This window comes from Leucoraja erinacea, chromosome 6, assembly GCF_028641065.1.
Source record: "Leucoraja erinacea ecotype New England chromosome 6, Leri_hhj_1, whole genome shotgun sequence".
Taxonomy (NCBI): domain Eukaryota; kingdom Metazoa; phylum Chordata; class Chondrichthyes; order Rajiformes; family Rajidae; genus Leucoraja; species Leucoraja erinaceus.
In genome coordinates this window covers 69,926,440-69,952,710 of record NC_073382.1, presented here as the reverse complement: position 1 = coordinate 69,952,710, position 26,271 = coordinate 69,926,440, and the positions used below count along the sequence as shown (strand labels likewise).

General features: G+C 43.0%; 2 protein-coding genes across 4 annotated transcripts in view; one reads left to right on the top strand and one right to left on the bottom strand.

Annotated features, from left to right (window-relative positions):
* The first annotated feature begins 2,612 nt into the window (after positions 1–2,612).
* The window catches only part of ccdc82 (coiled-coil domain containing 82), a 50,693-nt gene continuing 27,034 nt past the window's right edge, over positions 2,613–26,271 (top strand). Inside the window, exons 1-6 of one of the 3 annotated variants that reach the window (XM_055637329.1) lie at positions 2,613–2,907; positions 13,445–14,004; positions 15,827–16,001; positions 17,308–17,400; positions 20,683–20,807; positions 23,558–23,728. In XM_055637329.1, the coding sequence (XP_055493304.1) occupies positions 13,450–14,004; positions 15,827–16,001; positions 17,308–17,400; positions 20,683–20,807; positions 23,558–23,728 (1,119 nt within the window). In that variant the 5' untranslated portion in view covers positions 2,613–2,907; positions 13,445–13,449. The remainder of the gene's footprint in view (positions 2,908–13,444; positions 14,005–15,826; positions 16,002–17,307; positions 17,401–20,682; positions 20,808–23,557; positions 23,729–26,271) is intronic. The other 2 variants (XM_055637328.1, XM_055637327.1) reach the window with 2 other exon arrangements.
* On the bottom strand, positions 3,028–7,344 carry LOC129698280 (uncharacterized). The gene is made up of 2 exons (XM_055637331.1): positions 6,630–7,344; positions 3,028–3,086 (listed from the first exon to the last, which is right to left on the bottom strand). Exons 1-2 carry the CDS (start codon positions 7,273–7,275, stop codon positions 3,061–3,063), a joined length of 672 nt encoding a protein of 223 aa, XP_055493306.1. The 5' UTR covers positions 7,276–7,344; the 3' UTR covers positions 3,028–3,060.

Below are 26,271 nucleotides of genomic sequence, written 5' to 3'. Positions count from 1 at the left end.
GGTGCAGAGGCCATGGCCTGCTCTCGCCACCCTGCCTCTTGCACTCAGCAGTATTCCCCTATCCTGAAGATAGACACAAAATGCTAGTAATTCAGTGGGACAGGCAGCATCTCGGGAGCGAAGGAATGGGTGATGTTTCGGGTCGAGACAATTCTTCAGATAAAACCTGAAACGTCACCTATTTGTTCTGTCCAGAGATGCTGCCTGTCCCGCTGAATTACTCCAACATTTTGTGTCTATCTTTGGTGTAAACCAGCATCTGCAGTTCCTTCCTATACATTCCCTTATCCTGTATCTGTACACTGTGGATGGCTGGATTGTAATCATGTACTGTCTGTCAATCTAGAGACAGCCATCAAGGCTGTGCTACCTGCCGATCACCAACCCCTCACACTCACCCCCTACGACGTGTACGTGGCACTGAGTAGGACTAATGCATGTAAAGCTGCTGGCCCTGACGGCATCCCCGGGCGCGTGCTCAGGGCCTGTGCTGCGCAGCTGACAGACGTCTGGACTGACATCTTCAACCTGTCACTTGCCCAAGCAGTTGTCCCCACTTGCCTTAAAACCACCTCCATCGTGCCAGTGCCAAAACAATCCACTGCGGCAAGCCTCAACGACTTCCGCCCAGTTGCACTTACCCCCATCATCACCAAGTGCTTCGAGAGGCTGGTTCTGGCACACCTCAAAAGCTGCCTACCCCCCACACTGGATCCCTATCAGTTTGCCTACCGCAAGAACAGGAGTACGGAGGATGCCATCTCAACGGCACTTCACTCCACCCTCTCCCACCTCGACAAGAGACACATACGTAAGAATGCTGTTCATCGATTACAGCTCAGCATTCAACACCATTATACCATCAAAACTGATCACCAAACTCGGTAACCTGGGCATCGACCCCTCCCTCTGCAACTGGATACTGGACTTTCTAACCAACAGACCCCAGTCTGTAAGGTTAGACAAGCATACCTCTTCAACCCTCACCCTGAACACCGGCGTTCCACAGGGCTGTGTGCTGAGCCCCCTCCTCTACTCCCTCTTCACCTATGACTGCACACCTGTACATGGTACTACTAACACCACCATCAAGTATGCAGAAGATACAACGGTGATTGGCCTCATCAGCAACAACTGAGCTGGCCTACAGGGAGGAGTCCAGCACTTAGCAGCATGGTGCCTGACAACAAGCTTGGCCCTTCTCCAAGAAGACCAAGGACTCATTGTGACTTCAGGAAGTCCAGAGGCGGCACGCACACCCCCATCCACATTAACGGGACGGAGGTGGAATGTGTTTCTAGCTTCAGGTTCCTGGGAGTCAACATCTCTGATGACCTCTCTTGGACCCTTAATACCTCTACTCTGATCAAGAAGGCTCATCAGCGTCTCTTCTTCCTGAGGAGACTGAAGAAGGTCCATCTGTCTCCTCAGATCCTGGTGAACTTCTACCGCTGCACCATCGAGAGCATCCCTACCAACTGCATCACAGTATGGTATGGCAACTGCTCTGTCTCCGACCGGAAGGCCTTGCAGAGGGTGGTGAAAATTGCCCAACGCATCACCGGTTCCTCGCTCCCCTCCATTGAGTCTGTCCAAAGCAAGCGCTGTCTGCGGAGGGCGCTCAGCATCGCCAAGGACTGCTCTCACCCCAACCATGGACTGTTTACCCTCCTACCATCCGGGAGGCGCTACAGGTCTCTTCGTTGCCGAACCAGCAGGTCGAGGAACAGCTTCTTTCCGGCGGCTGTCACTCTACTCAACAACGTACCTCGGTGACTGTGTTATTATTATTTATTCAAATCGTTTGCTATGTCGCTCTTCAAGGGAGATGCTAAATGCATTTCGTTGTCTCTGTACTGTACACTGACAATGACAATTAAAATTGAATCTGAAATCTGAATCTTCTGCTGTCTGGTCAACTGAAACCACTACCTGCTCACATCTCCCTACCCCTGGGAGCATGACCCAAGGCCTCCCTGCCACAGAGAGCCGCCGGTACATCACCCACGGCCCGCTCTCGCCACCCTGCCCTGGGGAGCAGCACCAACGGCTTTACCTTGCACTAAACATTATTCCCTTATCCTGTATCTGTACACTGTGAATCGTTTAATCTTTCCGCTGACTGGCTGCACTCAACAAAAGCTTTTCACCGTACCTCGGTACACGAGACAATAAACTAAAACTGAAACCACAGCTTGCTCTCGCCACTGCCCCAGGAGCACCACCCACAGCTTACTCTCAGCACCCTGCCTGCTCCAGGAGCAGCACCCACAGCTTGCTCTCAACACCCTGCTCCAGGAGCAGCACCCACAGTTTACTCTCAGCACCCTGCCCCAGGAGCACCACCCACAGCTTGCTCTCAACACCCTGCTCCAGGAGAGCAGCACCCACAGCCTTCCTGCCCCAGGAAGCATCACCCAATGCCTGCTCTCGCCACACTGCCCCAGGAAGCAGCACCCATGGCTTTAACTTGCACTATCTGTACACGGTGAATCATGCATAGTCTAGCCCCTGTGTGGTTATCTGCACGCAACAAATGTTTTTCACTGTAACTGGCCACAGAACTCAACTGAAACTACGGCTTGTTCGCCACAACCTGCCCCTGGGAGCAACAGCAACAGCCTCAGGCCTCCCTGTCCCGGGGTGTAGTCGGTGCAGAGGCCTAGGCCCGCTCTCACCTGGCTGCCCCGGGGAGCAACGCCCACGGCGGCTTCACTTCACTTCACTTCACCGCCTCTGACTTCAAATTCAAAGTGGGCGTGTTGGGATCATGACGGGCAGCGGCTCAGTGTTGATCCGGCGCTGAGAGCGGCGGCGGCGGGAAAGAAGAAAGTAAGTCCTGGCCCAGCGACTCCGAGCAACAGCCGGCCGGCAGTCATTCATTCATTCATTCATTCAGTCAGTCCGGTGAGTTCAGGCTGTTCCCGCCAACCAACAACTCACCTTCTTAACTTTACTTACTCACTGTCAGTGATTCTCTTCTCTTCTCCTCTCTTCCACTCCCCTCCCCTCCCCTCCTCTACTCCCCTCTCCCTGTAACACCGACCAATTGAGTTATGCTCACCCCCGCCAACAGCATCCACTTCCTGAAGAGGAATGGGATTGAGCAGAGTCAGTGTGCATCTATTAAAAAGGGAAATCACTTCCAACCAATCTATTTTTCTTTCGAGAATATTATCAATGTAATTTACTCCTCGTCCTTATGTGCAACCTGTTGCCAATTTAGTTTAATCCCTCTTGCACCACACCAGGTGGATATTAGTCTCTGTAAATAGCAATGTTACAAAATTATGAGATTTAAAAAAAAAATCAAGTCTGCAATTTATCCCACCAAATAAAGCATAAAAATAAGTTTAATTTGACACCTAATTCACTTTCATATCTTCAGTATTAAAAAAGTTATGGCCATTTTCATACCCGGAAATTAGCATCTTGTTCCCTATAGGGTGATTTCACCAAATGTCAAATGAGCGTAGATCCCCCCCCCCCTCACGTGACCGAAAAATTTAACAGGAGGACATATGTCACTTCGGTACATGTTAGTGAATGGGGAAACACGCACTTTCCCACCCGTTAAAAACATGGAAAACGGCCGGTTTTTGAGCTGAAATTTTCTGTGCTAGTCGGGGTGGCCGTGAAGCACAGCGACCTAAATTTTCAGGCAAAAAAAAGATAGAAAGTGAGGTAATTACAAGAGGGAACTGAAGGTAGAAAGCGGCGGAAGTGGACAGCCGACAATTGCCGTGGTGATTTTAAGATCCAAAATATCGGGAATTATCGCGTTTGCTCGCTGAATTTCATCAAAAGTAAGGCATTATTAACTTACTTTTGATGAAATTCAGCGAGCAAACGCGATAATTCCCAATATTTTGGATCTTAAAATCACCACGGCAATTGTCAGCTGTTCACTTCCGCCGCTTTCTACCTTCAGTTCCCTCTTGTAATTACCTCACTTTCTATCTTTTTTTTTGCCTGAAAATTTAGGTCGCTGTGCTTCACGGTCACCCCGACTAGCACAGAAAATTTCAGCTAAAAAATCGGCCGTTTTCCATGTTTTTAACGGGTGGGAAAGTGCGTGTTTCCCCATTCACTTACATGTACCAAACTGAGAGATGTCCTCCAGTTAAAATTTTCGGTCACGTGAGGGGGGATCTACGCTCATTTGACCTTTGGTGAAATCACCCTATTCACTTTCATATCTTCAGTATTAAAAAAGTTATGGCCATTTTCATACTCGGAAATTAGCATCTTGTTCCCTAGTGCTTTTCCATTGACTTAACTCAAAAACTGTGATCGAGGACAGTCAAAATGCCTATAACTTTCTTAAAAATCAAGAGAACTGAATGACATTTTCAGTTATTATAGATTGAAGCATTCTGAAACAAATATAAAACATCTTACTTGGATGACCTGAAATTAAAGCATATAATTAGTTAATTACCTAATTGTAGCTAATTACAAAATTGACCATTGTGACGGAAATAGTAATAAACACCCAGACTGCCGTGAAAATTCAAAAATGCGATATTCTCAAGATCAGAACTTTAATATTATTGTGTTATAGGCTGTCAGTCCATAACAGATAGGTAAATAAATTACAATTTCTAGCAATAGACCAAGTCTTTATGGAGAAGATCAGTTGCTAGCTGGTACATTGGCATATCATAATCAACAGCATCATCATACTCCTCAGATTGTAACCAATAAGCATCTCTGTACACCTTGTTTTTCCTCAACTTTTCTATTTTAGCATTGTAAACTACGTTTTTGCTCATCAAACCACGAATGACATGCCTTTCTGCCCACTACTTTCCCATTAAGAATGTCCTGTAGATTCCATTGTAGATAGCCTAAGTATCCAAATAACAAACTAATCCCATTCGCACAGGAATTCACAATATAACATGATTTTTAAATCTCTGTCATGAATTTATGTGCCCGATGGAAGGAATTTAATGTTTAATTCCCATAAATTAATTTAGAAACATCCACTCAATATAATTAAAATTATTATTTTTTTGCACAATACATGGGACTAAAACTGATATGTAGTATAAAAATATTGACTATGGATAGACAATAACACAAAATATAGACGATTTAGATGCTCTTATGACATGATTGTCCAAAACAAAAGAGCATTTAAATAATCTTGCAAGTGGGTGTTTCTGGAACGTGATCAATTCAATTCAATTCAATTCAACTTTATTGTCATTGCACAAATACGAGTACAGGTACAACAAAATGCAGTTTAGCGTCTGGTCATAGTGCAAGATAGTAGAAATAAAAATACTGGTTAACAATGTGTGGACTGTGGAAACTGGTACATAGGCAGATAAATGTACACAAATGGGAGAGTCTAAAGATAGCTAGCGACGGGACTGTGAGTTCAGCAGTGTAATGATGTTATTGAAAAAACTGTTCCTCAGCCTGCTTGTGCGAGACCTGAGGCTCCTGTACTGCCTGAAGGAGGGCAAATAGTTCATGGTTAGGGTGAGAGGGGTCCTGGATGATTTTCCCGGCCCGTCTCAGACACCGTTTGCGGTGGAGGGCATCCATGGCAGGGAGCGGGGCACCGATGTTGTGCTGAGTGGTTTTCACCACCCGTTGCAGTGCCTTCCTGTCAGCTGTGGTGCAGCTGCTGTACCACACCGTGAAGCAGGTGGTCAGGATGCTTTTGATGGTACAGCGGTAGAAGTTGGACAGGATCTGGGGGGACAGGTGAGCTTTCTTAAGCCTCCTCAGAAAGTAAAGGCGCTGCTGCGCCTTTTTGATCAGTTTGGTGGTATTGAGGGACCAGGACAGATCCTCTAAGATGTGTACCCCGAGGAATTTGTAGTTGGAGATGCGCTCCACCTCAGTCCCGTTTATGTGGATGGGGGTATTTCTGCCCCCTCTGTTCTTCCTGAAGTCAACGATGATTTCCTTCATCATCTTAGAGTTGAGGACGAGGTTATTATTGGTACATCAGGCTGCCAGGTTCTGGACCTCCTCCCTATAGGCTGATTCGTTGTTGTCCCTGATCAGTCCTACCACTGTGGTGTCATCGGCAAATTTTATGATGGCGTTGGAGCCATACTTAGGGACGCAGTCATGGGTGAAGAGGGAGGAGAAGAGAGGGCTGAGCACACAGCCCTGTGGCATAACCATGTGTTCAGTGTTAGAGTGGAGGAGGTGAGGTTGTTGATCCTAACAGACTGCGGTCTGTTGGTGAGGAAATCCAGTGTCCAATTGCAGAGGGAGGTGGTGATGCCAAGTCCAGAACTATACTAAATCCAGAATATTGTCTCCTCTGGTAGGACAGGAGACATGTTGATGGAACCTGGAGAGTACAGTTTTAAGGTTGGAGTGGTTAAAATCACCTGCAACAATAAAAGCCCCCTCTGGGTGTGCAGTTCGTTGTTTGCTGATAGCAGCTTGCAGCTCTTCCATTGCTAGCCTGGCATTAGCGTCCGGAGGTACATAGACTGCAGTGATAACAATCAATGTAAATTCTCTGGGCAGATAGAAGGGCCTGCACTTTATCATCAGGTATTCCAGGTCAGCAGAGCAGTGACTACCAATTCTAACAATGTCCGTACACTATGAATTGTTCACATAAATGCATATCCCGCCGCCCTTGGTCTTACCGGAGTCCTCCGCTGTTCTGTCAGCCCTGAAGACAGTGCGCCCATCCAGCTCGATGGCGTTGTCCGGGATGTTGTCGTTAAACCATGTTTCGGTAAAGACCATGGCGTTGCAGTCAGCGATCCGTTTATGTGAGGTGATCCGCAGCCGTAGTTCATCGATTTTATTCACCAGAGACCGAACATTGGCGAGGAAAATGCTTGGCAGAGCTGGCTGGTGAGGGTTTAGCTTTAGTCTAGCCCGATAGCCTCCCCGCTTCCCACGTCTTTGTTTGCAGTCTCTGCGCTGCCTCCGGGCACTTCCTGTCGGAGGAGCTGGCACACTAGACTGCGGTGTACTGGTGATCTCCGGCGGTAGTTGGAAGTCGCTTAGTGTACTGGTTGTATAGAGAAGACCGAGATCCAGTAGTTCTTGACGGCCATACGAAGTCTTCGCTCGACTGTTCCGAGCGAAAACTACGGTAATTATTAACCAGAAAATAACTAACTTGCAAAAACTGTGGAGACGCAGAGCCTCGCGTTGTGCATGCGACGCCATCTTGGATCCCATTGGAACGATTGGAATGTTGCATTTGCGGTGAATTTGAACCCCATATCGGCTGGAAAAACACACATACATTTTCACAACATAAAATTTGATTAAAGCCATCCCAAGAAACAAGTTTATATATAAAATAAACGACTTACATTTTGTTTTGTCCCGTTCATGCAATCCGTCACGTTGTAGGCGTTGAGGGCATTAGAAGTCGCGTTTTATTTTAATGTAATTATTAAATTGTCTTGCGTTTAATTAAAAAAAAATCGGGAACAGAAGTCCAATCGATTTTTCTTCAGCAGCTGGCAGCCCAAGGAAATCCCTCTCCGATAAGCAGTATGAAAACGGCACTTTAATCCCCCCCCCCCCCCCCCTCAAAGGCGCCAAAGTCGCGCACACGGTCAGTGGCAGAACTGCAGCGCCGCTGAAGGTAAGTTTTGTAACATCGCTACTGTAAGGACATTGGTTCCAGTCCTGAGGAGATATTTACCTATCCCATTCAAATAGGTGTCTTATGCACTAAAACCAGTCCTAACACCACAGTAATCGGAAGTCAACCCTTCCTCAACATGCTTCAAACCTCAATTATTATCCTAATTCCCCCCTCCTTGGCATAAAGCACTGAGTAATCTAGATATTACAGACTTGACGGGGAGGGAGGAAGGGATGGGTGGTGGTGTACTTTTATCTTCTTCCTTACATCCTTACATGTGGAATGCATTGACATTTTGGCCTATTAAACCATGGAATAAATGTTAAATATCGTAACAAAGTTACCTCTTTTAGGCATCCTGTTCTAGAATGTTTTGAAGCTATTGGTGACTTCTGATGTTGATGGAAGTTTTGTTTATTGTCATGTGTACCGAGGTACAGTGAAAAGCTTTTGTGTGCCAACCAGTCAGTAGAAAGGCAATACATGGAAGGTCTGACATCTATCTAATTCTTGTCAAGAGGTAGGTATATACCTAGGTTGTCCCAGGTGAAAGGCCCATTACAGGAAATTTAGGTGCAAGGGATTCAGGTGCCTCTGTTGCTGGATTGGAGAAGCACACTACAGGTGTAATATTTCCACCCTGAATGGAAATGAGCAGGAAAATCAACCTAGCAAATTCAAATTGTTTTTTTTTTTATATGAGGGTAGTACATAAAATTCTAAAAAGAGGTAATCACAGAGGCTAAATAAAAATTTGGATCAATTATTATCGCGTTTGTGGAAGTCTTCGCAAATAGTAAGATTAAACGAGAACTTACCAGTTTGAAGTTTGATCTGTATTTTATGAGGAGGAACGTTGAGGGAATACATGAAGAAGCCCGCTACTGCGCATGCGTGTCATCCTTCAAAGCAGCGGTGTGAGGTCACAGATACCCTATATTGACCTAAAATAGCAAGATTATCAAAGAGATACCAGTTTAAGATATGACCCTATGAGGGTGGGAGCGGAGGGCATGTATTCCCTCAACGTTCCTCCTCATAAAATACAGATCAAACTTCAAACTGGTAAGTTCTCGTTTAATCTTACTATTTTACTTCGGAGTCACGTGAGGGACTCCATGAAGATTTCAAAGCTCTGTGACCTCATGCCGTGGAAACGAGTCCATGCTTCACAACTGCCTTGGTAGTTAGAGAGAAATTGTTAATTATATTCAAAACATTCATACCAATTATTTAATGGAAATGATAAATAATATTGAATTAATTCAATTCATAACCCTGTATTCTTCAAGGATAAATTATCATACAGAACTTAAAATTGTTCCCCGAAAAAACGTTCCCATACTGCTAACTGGTTTGTTAACATTTCTGAAACGTTTTCTCCGACAACCATCCTGCAATCCTGAGGATTTGGTCCATGGATACATCAAGGCGTTTTGCTGCAGATGTAGCTGCAGCCCTGGTGGGGTGAGAATTAAATATGTTATTGTCCACTCCCGCCTATCATATCCCATATTTCAGCCACCGCGAAATGGTCTGAGTTACACTCTATGGTACAGTATCTTATAGCTGATTAAACGCCAATTCCTTGCCTCTGATAGCCTTTTTTCTTACTGTATAACAAAACCGTACTTTACTATACAGAGGCATTGTCCTCCGGGTAGGCCATCAATTCTATGACCTGCCCCGCTAATCCTGGCCTATTTTGTTTAATAATACGGTCCTGGATCACAAACCTCAATCTTCGTGCCGCAATAGTGAAGCCATCCAGTCTTACTTTTAGCAATAACTGGAGCTTATGCACTGTGACTAGCGCTATCAGCATTACCATTTCTAGTTAGTTATCCAGATTTAATGCTGTAGCCGGCGACCAATTCCTTAGCAAGATCAAAGCCACACTTACATTCCAAATATAGTTATCTTACTGTTTCTTGCCATTAATAACTTGACAATGCACTTTCGGCACTATTCACAGTGCTGAAACACAGTCCTCCATATTGCAGGCTGGTAAGCAACTGTAGCACCCCCGGAACATCCTTATTTCTGTGGTCCAGAAAGTTATCATGGCAGTAATTAGTCCATTTTAATATGACCTAAATACTGTTATAGAGTAGACCTTCTTCGTGCTGCTGTGATCATGTCCACAGTTCTTTTGATAGCCCCATGTCCCATAGCGGTGTTTTAGAGTCTACAACCTACTAAATCAATATTTTCTATGACATGGATAGCTATCCTCAGTTACTGGATGCACCAGCAACTTAGGACTACGTCTACCGTTATACATAGTTCCAGCACCATGTCCTGTACCCCGGAAAACCATAGTTGGGTAAGCCAATCAGGTACTAAGACATCCCCAATGCCGATTCCTGTTGAATGTCCCTTCGTACCCCAAATTTATAAATAGACAAGGAGGTAATACATAAATGAAAAAAACCCTCCCCTAGTGCAGTGAAACAGCATCTGTAGCTTCTGCCTCAGGATCTGGTATCAATGATACATACCTCGGTAACTGGTGATTTAACCCCGGATGCAATTCTAATATCCGGCCTTACCTACTTTACTGATTTTAGCAAATACCATCTATCCAACACCCATTTAGTACTTCCAATAATTTTTTCGTGGCCTGGTGTCTGCCACTGAATTAGTATCCCTGGTAGATACGTAGCCAATAACCAAATATTCCTTTGGACACACCATTCCCAAGTTTAATTTGCCAATTCATCACAAGCTGGTGATATCTTTCCACCCATATGACTTATATATGCCATCACCGAGGTATTATCTATCTACCATCTACCATGCTGCAGTTTCATTCCTGAGCAATAAGATTTTAGCCCATGAAATGCACTTAACATTTCTAACCCTTAGTGTTATGTAGGTTAGCTTCTTATATATTCCATCTCCCCCATAGCTCGAGATGGTATCAGTTGTACCATCACCAATTGCACTGGCATCTGTTTGTAATAGCACAGCCGGGTTGCCTCTGTGGCTTTCCATATTAGTAAGTCATTAACATATTAAATGTGTTAATGGTGTCAATTTTGACTTAAGTGGATGGACAATGCATCCCAGCTGCACAAACAATTGATTAGTGGCAACCACTGCCTAACATGCCAATTCCTAAATTATTCCCACAATAAGGATATCATCCAACTATACCATAATTCTATGATTTTGGTGTTGCAGCAGTCCCAACACTGGTTTAAAAATTTCCCCCAGTTTGATATTGAATAGCAAGGATCTTAAATTAATACTTCCCATAGACTAGCCTGCTGCACACTAAATCTTAGCACTGCTAAACATATCCATTTTTAAAATGAATATATTGCACAACATTGTGAAGTATTGATAATCCATAACAATACGGCATCCCCCATCTTTCTTATTTCTAATAAAGATGTTTGAGACAAATCCTGGTGTTCAGGTTTAGTTTATTTCATACCAGCATGTATATCTATCCGGTTATGTACTGGAGGGTTTTGTTCGTGTAGAACTCTATCAGATATCCCTTAAAACTGCTAAGGATATATCTGTCCATAGATATATTACACCAAGCATCAACATGAAGTTGCAATATCCCCCCCAACTTCCGTGCTCCCTATTAATACTGGAGCCCCAAATTCACCTACCTCCATGGTTATTGGTGGTAACCAAGTTATTTTCCTTGGTTTCATATGCGGTTGTGGAGAGCCTAAAGGTTAATGTTACTTTGCATCTCCACAGTGGCCGTCCTGGCCAAACCCTAAACAGGACGCTGCTGCTGGGTACCTCTGCCCAATTCTTTGTAGTATAATTACAAAAACACACTACCTCTCTTAGGATGCACATAAGGTTAATGTCTTCCCCAGAAAACCTTTGGATGCTTTAATCAGCCCCAAAGTCAAGCCACCACGCCAATTCTTTACCTGTTTAGACAGGTCTCCCCCCCCCCCAAATAACGGGGTCTATAGCCCTTTGCTCACATAGTATAGCGAACTAGGGTCTAGAGCTGGCTGAATGGCCCTTCAACTACACATTTCAAAAATAGTGCTAACGGCATCCTTAAGGTCACTAATTTTGTACACCTTTTTTAAAAAACAAGCGGGCCAAAGCTGTATGCCCGCCATGAGACCTTTCAGAGTATTACGGCCTTCCCAACACGTCTGCAAATGCACCTGTAACAATGGCTACATTGAGAGCACCACAATATTCCGGGGTATAGAACCCTTGCCAACACTTCAGCAAACTATTAGCTTGAAGTTAATGGGTGGACTCACAGTCCTTCAATACTCACAGCCATCCTTCTCGAAATCATTCTCCGTGAGTTCTGCTGGCAGTACTGCTCATCATGTTCGGCAGGTCGTTTTCCCCCCCCTTCAATAGGGGACAGTGGCTCCATCACCTGCTCAGGCTTTACCCCGTCAGACCTTCCATACCCTCCTCAGAGGCGTCCGACATTTCATGCAGCCCATATGGGAAACTGCTGTGGGACTTATATTATTTGCCCACTGTGGCTATCCTCCAATCCCGGAGCCTGCCACTATGGAGAAATTTACTCCAGCAAACCGCTCCAGCCGACTTACATGCTCTCGGGCACTAGTCGTCGCGGGTGCTTAATATATGGGACCGCTCCTGCCGACCTTGGTGCTCTCGGGCACTAGTCGCACGCGGTATATCCCACAACCCGTCCCCATGCCTACGGGCACTGGACCGTTCCCCATGGTCCTGGTACTCACGGGCACCTCTACCCATTTAGGGTGAAGTTTGGCACTCGCTCCCATCTGGGAGATGCTGGTGCCGACATTTATTGCTGCCTGCTGCTGGTCATTAAACAACAGCAAACTCTGTGTTGGCAGCCCTTCAGCTCTATACTGACATCAGTAGCTGGTTGCCTGCTGTTCAGCAACACACCAGTAACGACCTGTGGCTGTGCCCTGACGTCCTTAGCTGGCTCCCTGCTGTTCAGCAACACACCAGTCTCTTCAGAATACAGCAGGCACGTCTGGAAAAAAGCGGCAACAAAGGTAAGGGAAATTTGGTCTTACCTGTACTGGTTTTCAGCCTGCCGTTTTCGGAGGAACGTCCTTCCTCCCGCAGCCCCACGGACCCCGTAGCGCAGGTCCATGGGCTGCTGTCCCCGATGTCGGCTCTCTCTCTCTCCCGGGTGGTGCAGCTGCTTCAATCAGCTGCGGAGCCCCTAACGACTGCATCTAAAAAATAGACCCGACTTGGTCTAGAAACTCCCCGGGCCGTGTAGCTTTGTTTCCCGCCCGGCAGCAGTCAATCTTGCCGGTGCGGGGAGCGACGTCGGGCACAGCTGTTCTGTGCTAAAAATAGCCGTTTGGGAATCCCCTCCAGAGGATTCGCACTAACGGCTGCTGCTAGCCGCTGGCTGCAATATTTCTGCAGTCTCCTCTCCAGCTCCTGCAGCTTCTTGTATTTCCTACCTGCAAGGTAAGTGGAAAAAATTTTTGCAGTCTCTTACCTGCTTCTTTGCATTTCTCTCTAGGGAGACGTCCTCTCCCACGTCTGACTCGTTCAATGCGTGTATGCGATATGACACGCATGCGCAGTAGCGGGCTTCTTCATGGAGTCCCTCACGTGACTCCGAAGTAAAATTCATAATTGGCTAACTTCTAATCAAATTTCCCACACTTGTTCCATCCATACAATTCTAATTTCAAGTTTTTTGTATTGAACTTATTGACCATGCGAGATAATAAAAAATATTGTGTTTTTTTTAATTTCCCATTGAATCAAGAGCATTGTCTATAATAGTCCATAATTATCCATAATAATAGATATATATTTTATTGTACTGGTTCTAATAGATTGATAATTTAATGCCTTTCCTCTGTTATGTTCAATCAGATACAATGGCCGCTACAACCAGTAAGTACAGAACAAGAGCAAGAACAAACACATGTCAAGGTTTTTCTAAATCACGTATTGACCGAAAGCGCACACGGATGGATTCAGTTTCTCAGACGTATGATGCAGAGGAAGAAGAGTCTTCAAGTGAAAAGAGTGAGAATGAAGAGTCAATGAGTAGTACCTCTGAGGATGAGGAAGAGCAAAACCCACTCAACAAAGCAACAGATAGTTCAGATGAAGAACCGGTTATTCAAAAGAAGCGTTTACGTTCTCATCCACTCATCGAGAGTGAGAGCAGCTCAGATAGTGAGATTTGCAGCAAGCCAATAAGGAAGATAAAATGCAATTCACGCCATATTTGTGTACAGGATGAAGAAGAAGGAAGCGGTGAGGAAACAACTACGGACACTAATCTGCATGTAAAAATTGAAGAGGGCCCTCAGTTAGAGAAAGAACTAACAATTGCTCGAAAAAGGAAACGGCAGTTGGAGCTTACACGTTTATCACAGAGGAGAAGAACCCAAATCTCAACTCGCAGTAGCTTTCAGTTAATTGAGGTTAGTTTCTTTCAATAATTAATTATTCAGATAATTCCGATCAATTTTTTTTATTCCCCATCATTTCCAAATATTTCATTCATCCACATAAATTTCATGCCAAGTGAGATTGTTCACACTCTTGAATTTCTGTTCAGTCAGGTTTTCCTTCAGACCTCATATCTTCACATATTACCAAAAATGCATAACTCCAACTTCACAAGTATTTACCAAAACAAAATGTGTAAATAGGCTAAACTATCGTCTTCAGTAACTATTTTGGACACTTGGAACCTGAAGAAGGGTCTCGACTCGAAACGTCACCTATTCTTTCGCTCCATAGATGCTGCCTCACCCGCTGAGTTTCTCCAGCATTTTTGTCTACCTTTGATTTTTCTGGCATCTGCAGTTCTTTCTTAAACACTTGGAGTTCAGATACATTGTCATTTTTTTCTGGAAGAGACTGCCTGGTTGGCTCTATGAACACCATAAAAGGGTTGGATTGTTCTGCACTCAATCCAAAGGCCAAACCTGCCTACGGTGGTAACCACCTGGTTAACTAAGCTGTCAACAGCGGGTTAAATTGACCCGTCAATGGTTCCATGGCCTTAAGTGATGTAAGATGAAGCTCTGACCAAGAGTCTCCTTTTGACAGCATTTCATTGAACTGTTTCTAAATATGTTTGATCATCATTACCAATAGATTTAAATTAAATTAAATATTTAATACATTTCAAAAAGGAAACATTTGTAATTAAAATACTTCACAGTATTAGAAGTTAATTGAGATAAACTAAGGTAATGAACATTTTTACTTGGTTTCTTTCGAATGAATGGGGTTGTATTTCTTAAATCAGCCATCCCTGGCATAAAGCTGAGAAGCCAGATAAAAGGTAGACCCAGCACTTATATCTATTAAATTTGGGCACTTCCACTGAACTCAGTGTTATTATTAGATTTTGGTGCAAAGCTGTAATGGCATTTTTTTCTTGTCATGTTCTTTCTGGAAAAGCCCACTTTTGGATGGGGTACATTCCACCCACTACATATCCATTTTGTCAATCTGCAGCCAGGTACTATCATTCAAATCAATGCTCAATCAAAAGTTAAAGTCAATTTTATTCATCACATGCACATCACCTGCAGTGAAATGAATTTGCCAGCAACGATACACTTAAAAAAGAACACACAATACATAATAAAATTTAACACAAACATCCACCACAGCATGGCTACACAGAAAAGCTGGAGAAACTCAGCGGGTGCAGCAGCATCTATGGAGCGAAGGAAATAGGCAACGTTTCGGGCCGAAACCCTTCTTCAGACGTCTGAAGAAGGGTTTCGGCCCGAAACGTTGCCTATTTCCTTCGCTCCATAGATGCTGCTGCACCCGCTGAGTTTCTCCAGCTTTTCTGTGTAACCTTCGATTCTCCAGCATCTGCAGTTCCCTCTTAAACAACATCCACCACAGCATTCTTCACTGGTGGAAGGCAACAAAGTTCAGCCAGTCTTCCTCCTTTGTTCACCCATGGTTGGGGCCATAGACCCTCAGTAGTTACCATTTACTCAATTTACTGTGAGGCACGGCAATGTTGTCAACCTCAATCCAAAAAGATAAATCCTATGGATGGTTTATTGGCAATTAAAGCCATTCTTCAGTCCTTACAAAAGACCATCGCTGAGCTGGACTGTAAAGATAGATGAACAAATTGTGTTCTGCTTAAATTGTTTTAGCATCAGATGGATATTTTTCATTCCATTGGTATTACATATTGTTATAGCCCCATCTGACATTGTAGCCCCATCTGACAAGATATGACATTAATCTGTATCTGTTTCTCAGAATTCTGATGAAGAGTCTGAGGCAACATCTTTCTCCCAGGAGGAAAATAGCTCAGGAACCGAATGGGAAAATGACAGTTTAAAAGACTTCATTGTACCTGATGAAAAGGATCTGCAAACAACATCAAACCACAGCGAATTACCACCATCTTTCCTGGCAAAACATCTTCCAAACTGTAAGTATTAATACGCTTTTAGATTGAAATTGTCTCTAGTAATCAAGTATAATTGTGATGCAGAAGGCAACTATTAACTAAAATTAACAGGTGCAAATGTAAATTTGAGTTTTTATCTCTATAACGATTAGAATTTTGGAAAATAAAATTAAATGAATAGTTCCACCCTTGATACTATTTTTTTAAATGTTACTTTATGTAAAATTTATTTCATTAAAAGATTTGAGTAATCTGTTTTGCAGGAGACGACTTTAGGCAGGGTGTAGAACAAATTCATTTGCCCTACTTGCAAACAAATTGTTTTAAAAAGTAGTTCACCTGATCCCATGTTAAAAATGCTATTTAAAAATATAACCTCTTGTTGCAAAGTCAATTAAATTATCTAAATCTTCCTGCAAAATCCCTCATTTTACTTTTCTGTTTTTCAGGTTATTCTTTGCTCTCATTTTCTCTCATGAGCTCTCGTCTTAAGAATTTAAGTGTCTATTTGTCATATTCACTGGATATGAGCCAGAACAATGAAATGATTACTTTATCAGCACATTAGATGCAACAACACCATAATAAATATGCAATAAATGATCAGTTATTCTAAGTGTGGAGCTTTTGTGTTTGCATTGGAATCGCAATGTTGTGACAAGTGCACAAAGAAATTCCACGTAGAAATACTGGCATTTGTGTTCAAAAAGATCCAGTTGAAAGATATCAGTTTGTCTTCCATTCTCCTGGGCCCCACCGTTACAAATCTGTTACTATGCATCAACACATTTAGTGAGTTCCCTAGTCTTTGGAACCACCATCCCTAATGCACCAAATACTGAAGAGAGAATCCAGCACTCACCTCTCCATCCATCTCTTCTACGCATTTCCTGCAATTCTTGACTTTGCAAGCTGTGTAACATTTGCGGATACCGAGATAACATTCTGTTCTATCCCAGAACTAACCCAATACATTTTTACCCTGGTCCTAAATCCAGACTCGTGATTTACGATATTGTGCCTGGAGTATCTGATTGCAAAGTTTGAATGCTTGCCATTATCATTACTCACAGGAATCCATGCATGCTGTACCTCCATTCAAACTCTAAACTCTTAAACTCTTCTTGAATCTCTGGGGCCTTTTGCAATACTACTAGAATCTGTATCCAGGGATTACACAGGTCAAGAGATTTTTCCAGTGTTCTTACATTAATCCATCTACTTAGCCTAATAATGTTCTTCCTAGTCTACTTGAAATCTGTCGGCACTAAAGTAAGGTTAGAAAATACAGAACAATATAAATATATCTTTCTATTTATATTTGCAGTTCTTATCCGTGACCTCCACTCACATTTCCAAAGCGTTGTTAAAGCTTTGTTGAGCAATGCATTTGATGCCGCTTTCCTTAAATCCTTATATGGTGAGTATAGCTATATAACGAAAAGAGGAAGTGCCTCAATATTTCAATGGATAACAGAGCTGTGTAGTATGGGAAGACAACAAATTTGGGCCAACTTATGCTCGCCCTCATTTTTAGAAAGTATGTAATCATTCTTCCTTGTTTTACTCACTTCTACTGTTGCACTGAAGTCAACAGGTGTATTGACATGACGGTTTGTTTGCTCTCTTTACGCAATACTGTGAACAAAAAGAGCAAATAAATATATGGAGTCTTAATCCTATGTTTTACATTCAAAACAATTTGAATTCTGTGTAGACACAAGAAACTACAGATGCTGGAATCTTGAGCAAAAAACAAAAGACTGGTGGAACTCAGATTGAAGAAGTGTCCTAACCTGAAAAGTTGTCTCTCCTTTCCATTTACAGATGCTACCTGACCTGCTGAGTTTCTCTAGCCTTTTATTTTTTACTCTTGCATTCTGTGTAGTTCTATATATAAATGAGTCGGAGAGAGGTTGCACAAGGCACAGTTAAGTCATCAAATATCATATCCTTGTCATCTGGTGGTGGCTTAATTGAACAGAAGATGTGATGAATAAATTAATAAAGATTCAGCAGTGCCTTATGTTAATTGGTGGCCAAATAACTGGTGTTGTTTGGTTGGCCTTATAGTTCCACCAAACCAACTTACAAATAATTGTAACGTAGAACATGCTAGGAACAGTTATGTTTTCAGGCAAAAGAGCAAGAGTTAACGTCACAAATAGCTGAATGTACTTATTTCAAGGACTTCTATCCGAATTGAAATGTGCTCCCACCTTTCTGTTATCATTAAGTTAAAGCACTGACATTCTTTGCCTGAACCATTATCGGGGTACTATCAGCACAAGAACTACACACGGTTTGAGTAGCAGCTCTCATCATTATCTTATCAGAGGAACAAGGGATGGGTGATAAATGGGGCTCTGCTATCATCCAAGTCCTATGAATCTTTCTTTGAAAATGATCCATGGTGCCAATACATAGTGGTGGTGAAGTTCTCACTGATAGTCCATTAGCTCTATCCCATTTGGACATCGGGTTCCTAGGATAATGGGGATTGAATAAGATGAATCCCAATTCCTAATGCAGGGCTCGAAATTAGCGGTTGCCCGGGTGCCATTGACCACCCAAAGTGCCGCCGGGCAACCTAAATGCTGAGTCATTTTGCCCAGCATGCACTGCAGATACTGGTTTATACCGATAGACACAAAAAACTGAAGAAACTCAGCAGGTCAGGCAGCATCTCTGGAGAATAGGAAAGTGACGTTTCGTGACGGCGGTGGCTGTATTGCGGGGCAAAGATACTAGGTGAGTGGCGACGAAGGGTCGGAGCGAATGACGGGCCCCGAACAGCGGCAGCAGCGGCTGTGATAGCGTCCCACCGCCTCCTCCCGCACCCCGCCCGCCCTGACAGTGCTTGAAAAATCCGCCAACGGCGCTTTCAAAACAAACCCTCCCGCACGCCGAGGCCGGGAGGAGAGAGGGAGGGAGGGAGGGGGAGGCCTCCTTCCGCCGTCTGAAGCAGCTGCACCAAAGATCCTATAGCAATAGCTATAGGATCTTTGAGCTGCACCGCTCAGCCCCGCACCTTGCTGTTGGCTGGCAGAGGAGGGGAGGCGGTGGCGAGGAGATCCCAACTACCTCCCCCTTTGGCGGCGGCACTTGGCGTTGGACAGGGACGGCCAAGGCAGCGGGGCGATGTTGTCCGAGGAGCGCTGGCCTTCCTTTCTCCACACCTCCTCTGCCCCTTCCCCCCTCTCTCTCTCTCTCTCTCTCTCTCTGTACACCCCCCTCACTTATCCTGAGACCCCTCTTCTCCATCCCACACTGATCCCCATTCCCGCCGATATTCAGTTCTCACTGACATCCCCTGTGCTCCCCCTCCCCATCTACCCCCCCCCCCCCCCCCCCCAATCAATTCATCACCCTCCCATCTCGCATTGATTCTCCTGCCACCCCCCCCATCCATCCTACACTGGTCCCCCAATTCATCCTGTACTGATCCCCCTTCCCATCCATCCTGCACTTCTCCCCCCATTCATACTGCACTGATCCACCCATTCATCCCGTACTGACCCACCCTCCATTTACTCTACACCGATTCCCCCATCCATCCTGTAGTGATCTCCCCATTCATCTTTTACTGATCACCCATTCATCCCGTATTGATCCCCCATTCATCCCATACTGATCCCCTCATTCATCCTGTAGTGATCCCCCATTCATTCCGTACTGATAATCCATTCATCAAGTACTGATCACCCCAGAGGCATGAACATTGCCTTCTCTAACTTCAAATAACCCTTACTTTCCCTCTCGCTCCATCCCCTCCCCTTTCCCAGTTCCCTGATCAGTCTGACTGTCTAAAACTACATTTTATTTCAGTTTGCTTTGTTGTTACCTTCTCCCAACCATCAATGATCTGTTCTACATTTTCCTTGATCTACATTCCTTTTGTCATGTTTTCACACCTTACACTTCCTTATATGTACACTTCCTTATCGATGTACCCTCCACTGCCCTGACATCAGTCTGAAGAAGGGTCTCGACCCGAAACGTCACCGATTCCTTCTCTCAAGAGATGCTGCCTGTCCCGCTATGTTACTCCAGCATTTTGTAACTATCTTAGGTATTTATAAACATCTGGCAACTTCATAATCATTATTACCAACACTAGTTTAATAATTCCAGATTTATTTAATGAGCTGAATATATTATTAATCACTATGGTGGGATTTGAGCTAATGTCTTTGAATTAGGATGTGAGGTTTCAGGATTTCTCGTCCAGTAACTTAACTTCTGCTATACTCTAATGAGCCTGTCCCACTTATGCCAACATTTTTCGACATGTTGAAAATCCAGCGGCGACCAGAACAAGGTACGACTCTTTGGGCGACTACTCATGACCATATAGGCTTCACCCCGTGACATAGAAAATAGGTGCAGGAGGAGGCCATTCGGCCCTTTCAAGCCAGCACCACAACACGTCGCCGGGATGTCGCCTGTATGATCGTGAGCAGTCTCCTCAGTCGCCCAAAGAGTCGTGGCGTCTTTCTGGACGCCACTGGATTTTCAACATGTTGAACATTTTCGGCGACCTGCAACGACCTATGACGGGTGCCAGCAGTCGCCGAAAAATTTGCGTAAGTGGGACAGGCCCATCACTTTGATGGTTCGTCAACAACTAACTGCACATTTGCCTTGTTCCAAAATTTCATATTTTATCACTATTTTCTTCTCCTTATGTGGATTCCAACAGAAGGAAGCAGGGAGAAAAAATATGCAAAAGAAATGTTGAACTCTCTAAATCATGTAGATGAACGCCATATTCAGATGCGTCTTACAAATTTAAAGACAACAAGTCGGTGGAGTGATCGTTACAAGGTGAGTTTTATGAATGTGATTCTGTTACTTATTTCTTATTGCAAGTGAGGTGAGGGCAAGATTCATTTTGAATGTGCTATCAAATTACCCATCTCAGACTGTCTTCCTGTTCAAACTGCTTACTGAAATAGTTTGCAGTTGGAACAGGAAGATAGTCAGATCATCACTAACTGCAGAAAGTTGTGCTAATAAGCACGAGTCCTGAAATATTGAGATGGCACAAGAGATTGTAGATGCTGAAATCTGGAACAGAAAACATGGCACTGAGTTCCTTCAGCAGTTTGTCTTTTCATTGAAATATTGTGCCTATTGTTGCCTTACAGGGAACAGAGATAACGAGACACAAATAGAGTGCATTTCCCCTGTCCCAAATATAACTTTTATCATCAGAATTTGTTGTATTCCCATTTTGCAGGTTCTAGTTCACCCTAGTCTTAACAAATTGACAGAACAAAGTGCCTTATTTATAAAACCTGGCCAGTTGATAGTGGTATTAGGACTATGAGGCAGCTTGACAGCAGCTAAATGATAATTCTGTCAAAGGAAAGTAGAAATATCATCAATAGCATTAGCGAGGTATTCTGTTGCTTAGCAACCCAGAGAGCATTGAAGTCTTCATTCAAAGGCTGTCAATTTAAATGCACGGTTCCAGGGGATCATTGAGAACATCATCAAGATAGGGTGCACCTGGTGGAGAATTGAGAATTCTACATTCTGTGGTGTTCTACAACTAATGACATATTTGTGCAGTGTTTATGTTGTTGAACTCTGAGAGCTATATTCTGGAACAGGTATTATTCAACATATTTAACATTTGAAAGAGAAAATTAATTTAATATCGGATTGTCTGTGAAATCTGGACTAGACTGGCACCACCAAATTCGTAAATGTGTCAGATTGAAGGTTTCTTACTGCAGTGGGTTAATTTTGTTGAAAAGGTAGCTGCTTGTGAACAGCACACACGACTATTAGTGTGCAAATCCACCTGTGATTTGTGGAAAGAAGAGATATCATAAACATTGTGAATTGCTTCGAACTGCTGTTCTGTTAGCCTGCAAAAGCATCTGTACACTTCAAACTTATCATGAATTTATAATGCAGGCAAGTTAATAATATTATTCTCACACCAGAAAGCTGTTTAGTTATTAATTACACAAGTCCTCCGATACCCCTGTTGATAACCACTAATCAACATCTCCCTTAGCCTCGAAAGAGAATAATTAAAACTGCTGAAGATTAATTTCCTCATATTCTGAATTGCTGCTGATGATTGTTTAAATGTTAAAACTTGTTCTTATTGTTACAAACAATAGTTTTTTATTCCTACTTTCTTTCGTATTGCACTGTGGGCTTTTTGCGTAAGTTTCTGTCAAGGGTTCAACCCGTGCAGCATTCTCATTCAGACATCTGCGACTATTGTTTTTAATGAGGTGTCCAGTCTAAACTTAGAAAGTGTCTACAAAAGTAATGAATTCAAGATCAAATCAGAAACAGAAAACTGAATAAAGGGAATATAGAGAGTATATTTAAAAATAGAAAAATAAATGAGACTGAGGTTAATAGTAAAAACATTTTTTTTTTTGACATTGCCAATGAAGGGGACTACACATTTGTACAAGCTGATTATCAGTGCCAGGCAGGTTGGCAATATTTGAGCTTTATCTGCTATTAAAAGTGCAGGTAGGCTGGAATGTTTATATGCTTATATTATTGAAGATTTCTTTCTTAGCGTTGAGGTAAGTACTACATACAATTCTTTATATTTGAACGGTGCAAAATGCAATTCAACTTTCGTGAGAGCAGAAAATCTCAGACAGTGAAGCTTAAGTTTCTGAATCTAGCTGCACATGTGCACCCATTGGACATTGCTATTCTATTTACACCTAAGTAATAGTGAATGTGAAAAATAGGCACAATGCTGGAGTAACTCAGACAGCTTCCCAAGAAAACATGGATAGGTCAAAAGATGAGGTCTGAAGAAGGGTCTCAACCCAAAATGTTGTCCATTCCTTCCATTCAGGGATGCTGCCTGTCCCATACAGTATGGTAAAGGCTATTTGTTTTTACAGCCAAATCCAGCTGTTAGTGTAGGAAGCGATGATGTGAGCCTAACTGTTCACTTAGGTTTTGAATGCTCTGATGCCTTGTTTATACAATTGATGATTTGAAACTCCTAACTAAAAGAATAAAAGTATTTACGTGAATGTAATCAGAGGGAAGTCTGACCAGACTTGCTCCAAATTGTCCTACTGCATCGAACTTTCCTCCAAGTATACGATTTCCTCACACATACTGAAAAACATGCAGGTCGTAGGTTAACTGGTCACTGTAAATTGTGTTGTAGCAGTTAATTGAGTGGATGAATGTGCCAAAAAAACGACTCGTGCAGAGTTAGAGTAAGTGGATGCTTTATGATCAGCAAGGTTGTGGTGAGTAAAGGACATGGTTCTGTACTGTATGATTGTGATTCCGTGACCATAAATTCTGGCTTTTATTTCTTATTTATATGTCTTACATAAACAAAATAATGTATTTATTCCGAGTATGAGTTTCAATTTGATGAGAACAATTCTGAAAACAGCAGCTTCATCAACCAGTATGTGAAATAATCTAATAGACACTGAACTCATCCATGTTTCTTGCCGTTTTCTCATTCTGATTTATTTTTGGTTAACATAATGTTGGAATGGACCCTGATCTCTTTGAAATAATTGCTTAAATATCTTTGTACTTTTATGCTATTTTTACAGGAACGTGTGGATTGTTATCCTAATCTTTGTGTGAAACAGCATCATGCAATCGAAACCTCTTGTCAAGCCTGTGAGCTGAAACGCACCATTAGGTTCACAGTTATCCTGTCGGGGCAGCTGTATGACTCCAAGAGCTTGGAACAAGACAGCTTCATGTCGAATGACAAGCAGGTAATGCAAAGTAAACCAGAATACAGACACAAAAAGCTGGAGTAACTCAGTGGGACATGCAGCATCTATGGAGAGAAGGAATGGTTCACACTAATGGGTCAAACCAGAATACAGGGCCCAGGCTTTCTCAGGGTTGGAGTGAGAGGAGGAGGCGGCATTTGATAATGCACACATTGATTAGGAACACATGACTGAATCGAACAAAAGTGTTGAATAAATCTATGTTCAATCACCTTCATCAGCCGCAAAGCAAAACATTTTCTGGGTAATTTTTGGCTTTATGTAACAGACCAGAACACACAATGACATATCAGCGACCGACACGAAATGCTGGAGTAACTCAGCAGGACATGCAGCATCTTTGAAGAAAAGGAATAGGTGACGTTTTCTGTCGAGACCCTTCTTCAGTATGAACCAGTATCACCCATTCCTTCTCTCCAGAGATGCTGCCTGGTCCGCTGAGTTACTCTAGCATTTTGTGTCTATCTTCAGTTTAAACCAGCATCTGCAGTTCTTTGCTCCACAATAACAAATAAACACTCTATTTGGCATCTTTCATTGGTTATTTTCAATAAAACCACAGATTTAGATGCTTAAAAGAAACTTTAAGCAATTGGTATCATCATATGTTTCTTTGCATAATCACCTTGTCTCACAAAATTCTTCAACGTACCACAACTTGTGGCAGATATCTCATTCTCCTCTAAAAATAATTTCCGTCACTGTGTTAAATGTGACAGAAACATTGCTGCTGCCATTTGGCATTTTCTCAATTCCCATTGTTTTGCCGAAGGATCTCGCCCGTGAAACATTAACTGTTTCATGTTCCGTAGGGGCTGCCTGACCTGCTGAGTGTCCAGCGTTTCCTTGTTTCATTTCAGATTTCCAGCATCTGCATTTTTGTTTTGATTTTCATTTACTGTTGCTTCCCATTGCGCTGAAAAAAATTGTGTAATACACTCCAATATTTAGCCTAATGCATTGATCGAACTAGTACGAGAAAATTAAACTCTAGACCCAGGTTGAACTACATTACTGTACAATAAATAACAAGTAACCGTAATAATGGCATTTCAATTCTTAAGCTCCATTTCAAATTGAAGTCTGAAGAAGGGTCTCAACCCGAAACATCACCCATTCCTTCACTCCAGAGATGCTGCCTGGCCTGCTGTTACTCCAGCATTTTGTGTATATCTTCTGTTTAATCCAGCATCTGCAGTTCCTTCCTACACATTCAGCATAGTTGGTTCACTCTGACATTTAATAGCGGACCTGTTACACTCATATTATCTTCCAGACAGGATTTATTTCTTTTGCTAATTTTTTTTTTTGCTGGAGATAATTCTACAGTCCTTTTCAGCTCAAGACAGTAAGTTGTGCCTGGTTTAATAGAAAGAAAACAAGGCTTCCATTTGTAATGCTTTATCACCCACTCTGGAATGTCTCAAAATATTTGACAAGCAATTTGATAAGTACCTTGAAATGCCTAGAATTGTTATGTTGCTGATGTGCTGGACATATTACACAAGGCCCCAAAACAAAATGAAATAAATGACAAATTAGTCTTGGAATGTAACCCAATAAAGCTAAAGAAAAATGTGCAGATACTGGAAATCTGAACTAAATCAGAAAGTTCTGAAAGTACTCAGCAGATGGAGTAGCTTTTACAGAGAGAAACATGGTTAACGCTTCATGTTCATGTCCCTTCATCGGAGCAAGGAAAAGTTAGAATTCAAACATATTTTAACTTACAGAGTGGAAAGATCAAAGGAAATATCCTGTGATTGTGTGGAGATCAAGGTAGACTGAATAATCGAATTTATACTCTGGGTTGAGGCTTGTTTATTGATGCTGATCTGTCTGAAGGAGATAAATAAAAGTGGATGGAAGAGAACAAAACGAGATAAAAAGTAAACTGTGAGGTACTACGGTTGAGATGGGGCGATTTGGTGCATCAATACCACCCGACTTCACTTTGCAGCTTCTTACAGCATGCAAACCTTGCCGCAGTCTACGGGTGTTCGTGCCTTTGCCTCAAGACTCCATATTGGACCAGACTTCCCTTTTGGCATCCTAATGGCTTTGCGAAGATCTAGATTTATTTGACTGCTCGGGATTACCATCGCGGAGCGGGCCAATCCCTTGTCAGGGATCGCCGGAGAAGAGCTCCGATTGCCGGCCTGCGGCCTATAACATCCTGAAGCAGCGGTCTCGGGTAAGGAAGTGGCCGATTCGGGAGCACCAAGCCGCGGGTGTGTTCGAGCTGTCCCGACGTCGGAGCTTCGATCATCCCGACGAGAGGGCTTGCACATCGGGCTGTCTGTAGCGGCGACTACAGAGGGTCAAGGTCCCAGACCACTTGTGAACAAAGGAGGAAGACTGACTGAACTTTATTGCCTTCTATTACAGTGAAGAATGCTGTGGTGGATGTTTATGTTAAATTCTATTGTGTATTGTGTTCTTTTTAATTGTATGGCTGCATGGTACCTCATTTCACTGTACAGATACCATAATTGGTGCATGTGAAAAAGAAATGTGAACCT

Bases quoted from the DNA above. Each gene is read 5' to 3' on its own strand.
- LOC129698280 (XM_055637331.1), bottom strand. From the start codon at position 7,275: ATGGCTTTAATCAAATTTTATGTTGTGAAAATGTATGTGTGTTTTTCC. The intron at 3,087-6,629 runs GTAAGACCAAGG...ATTCCTCTTCAG, and splicing joins CAGAACAGCGGAGGACTCCG to GAAGTGGATGCTGTTGGCGG.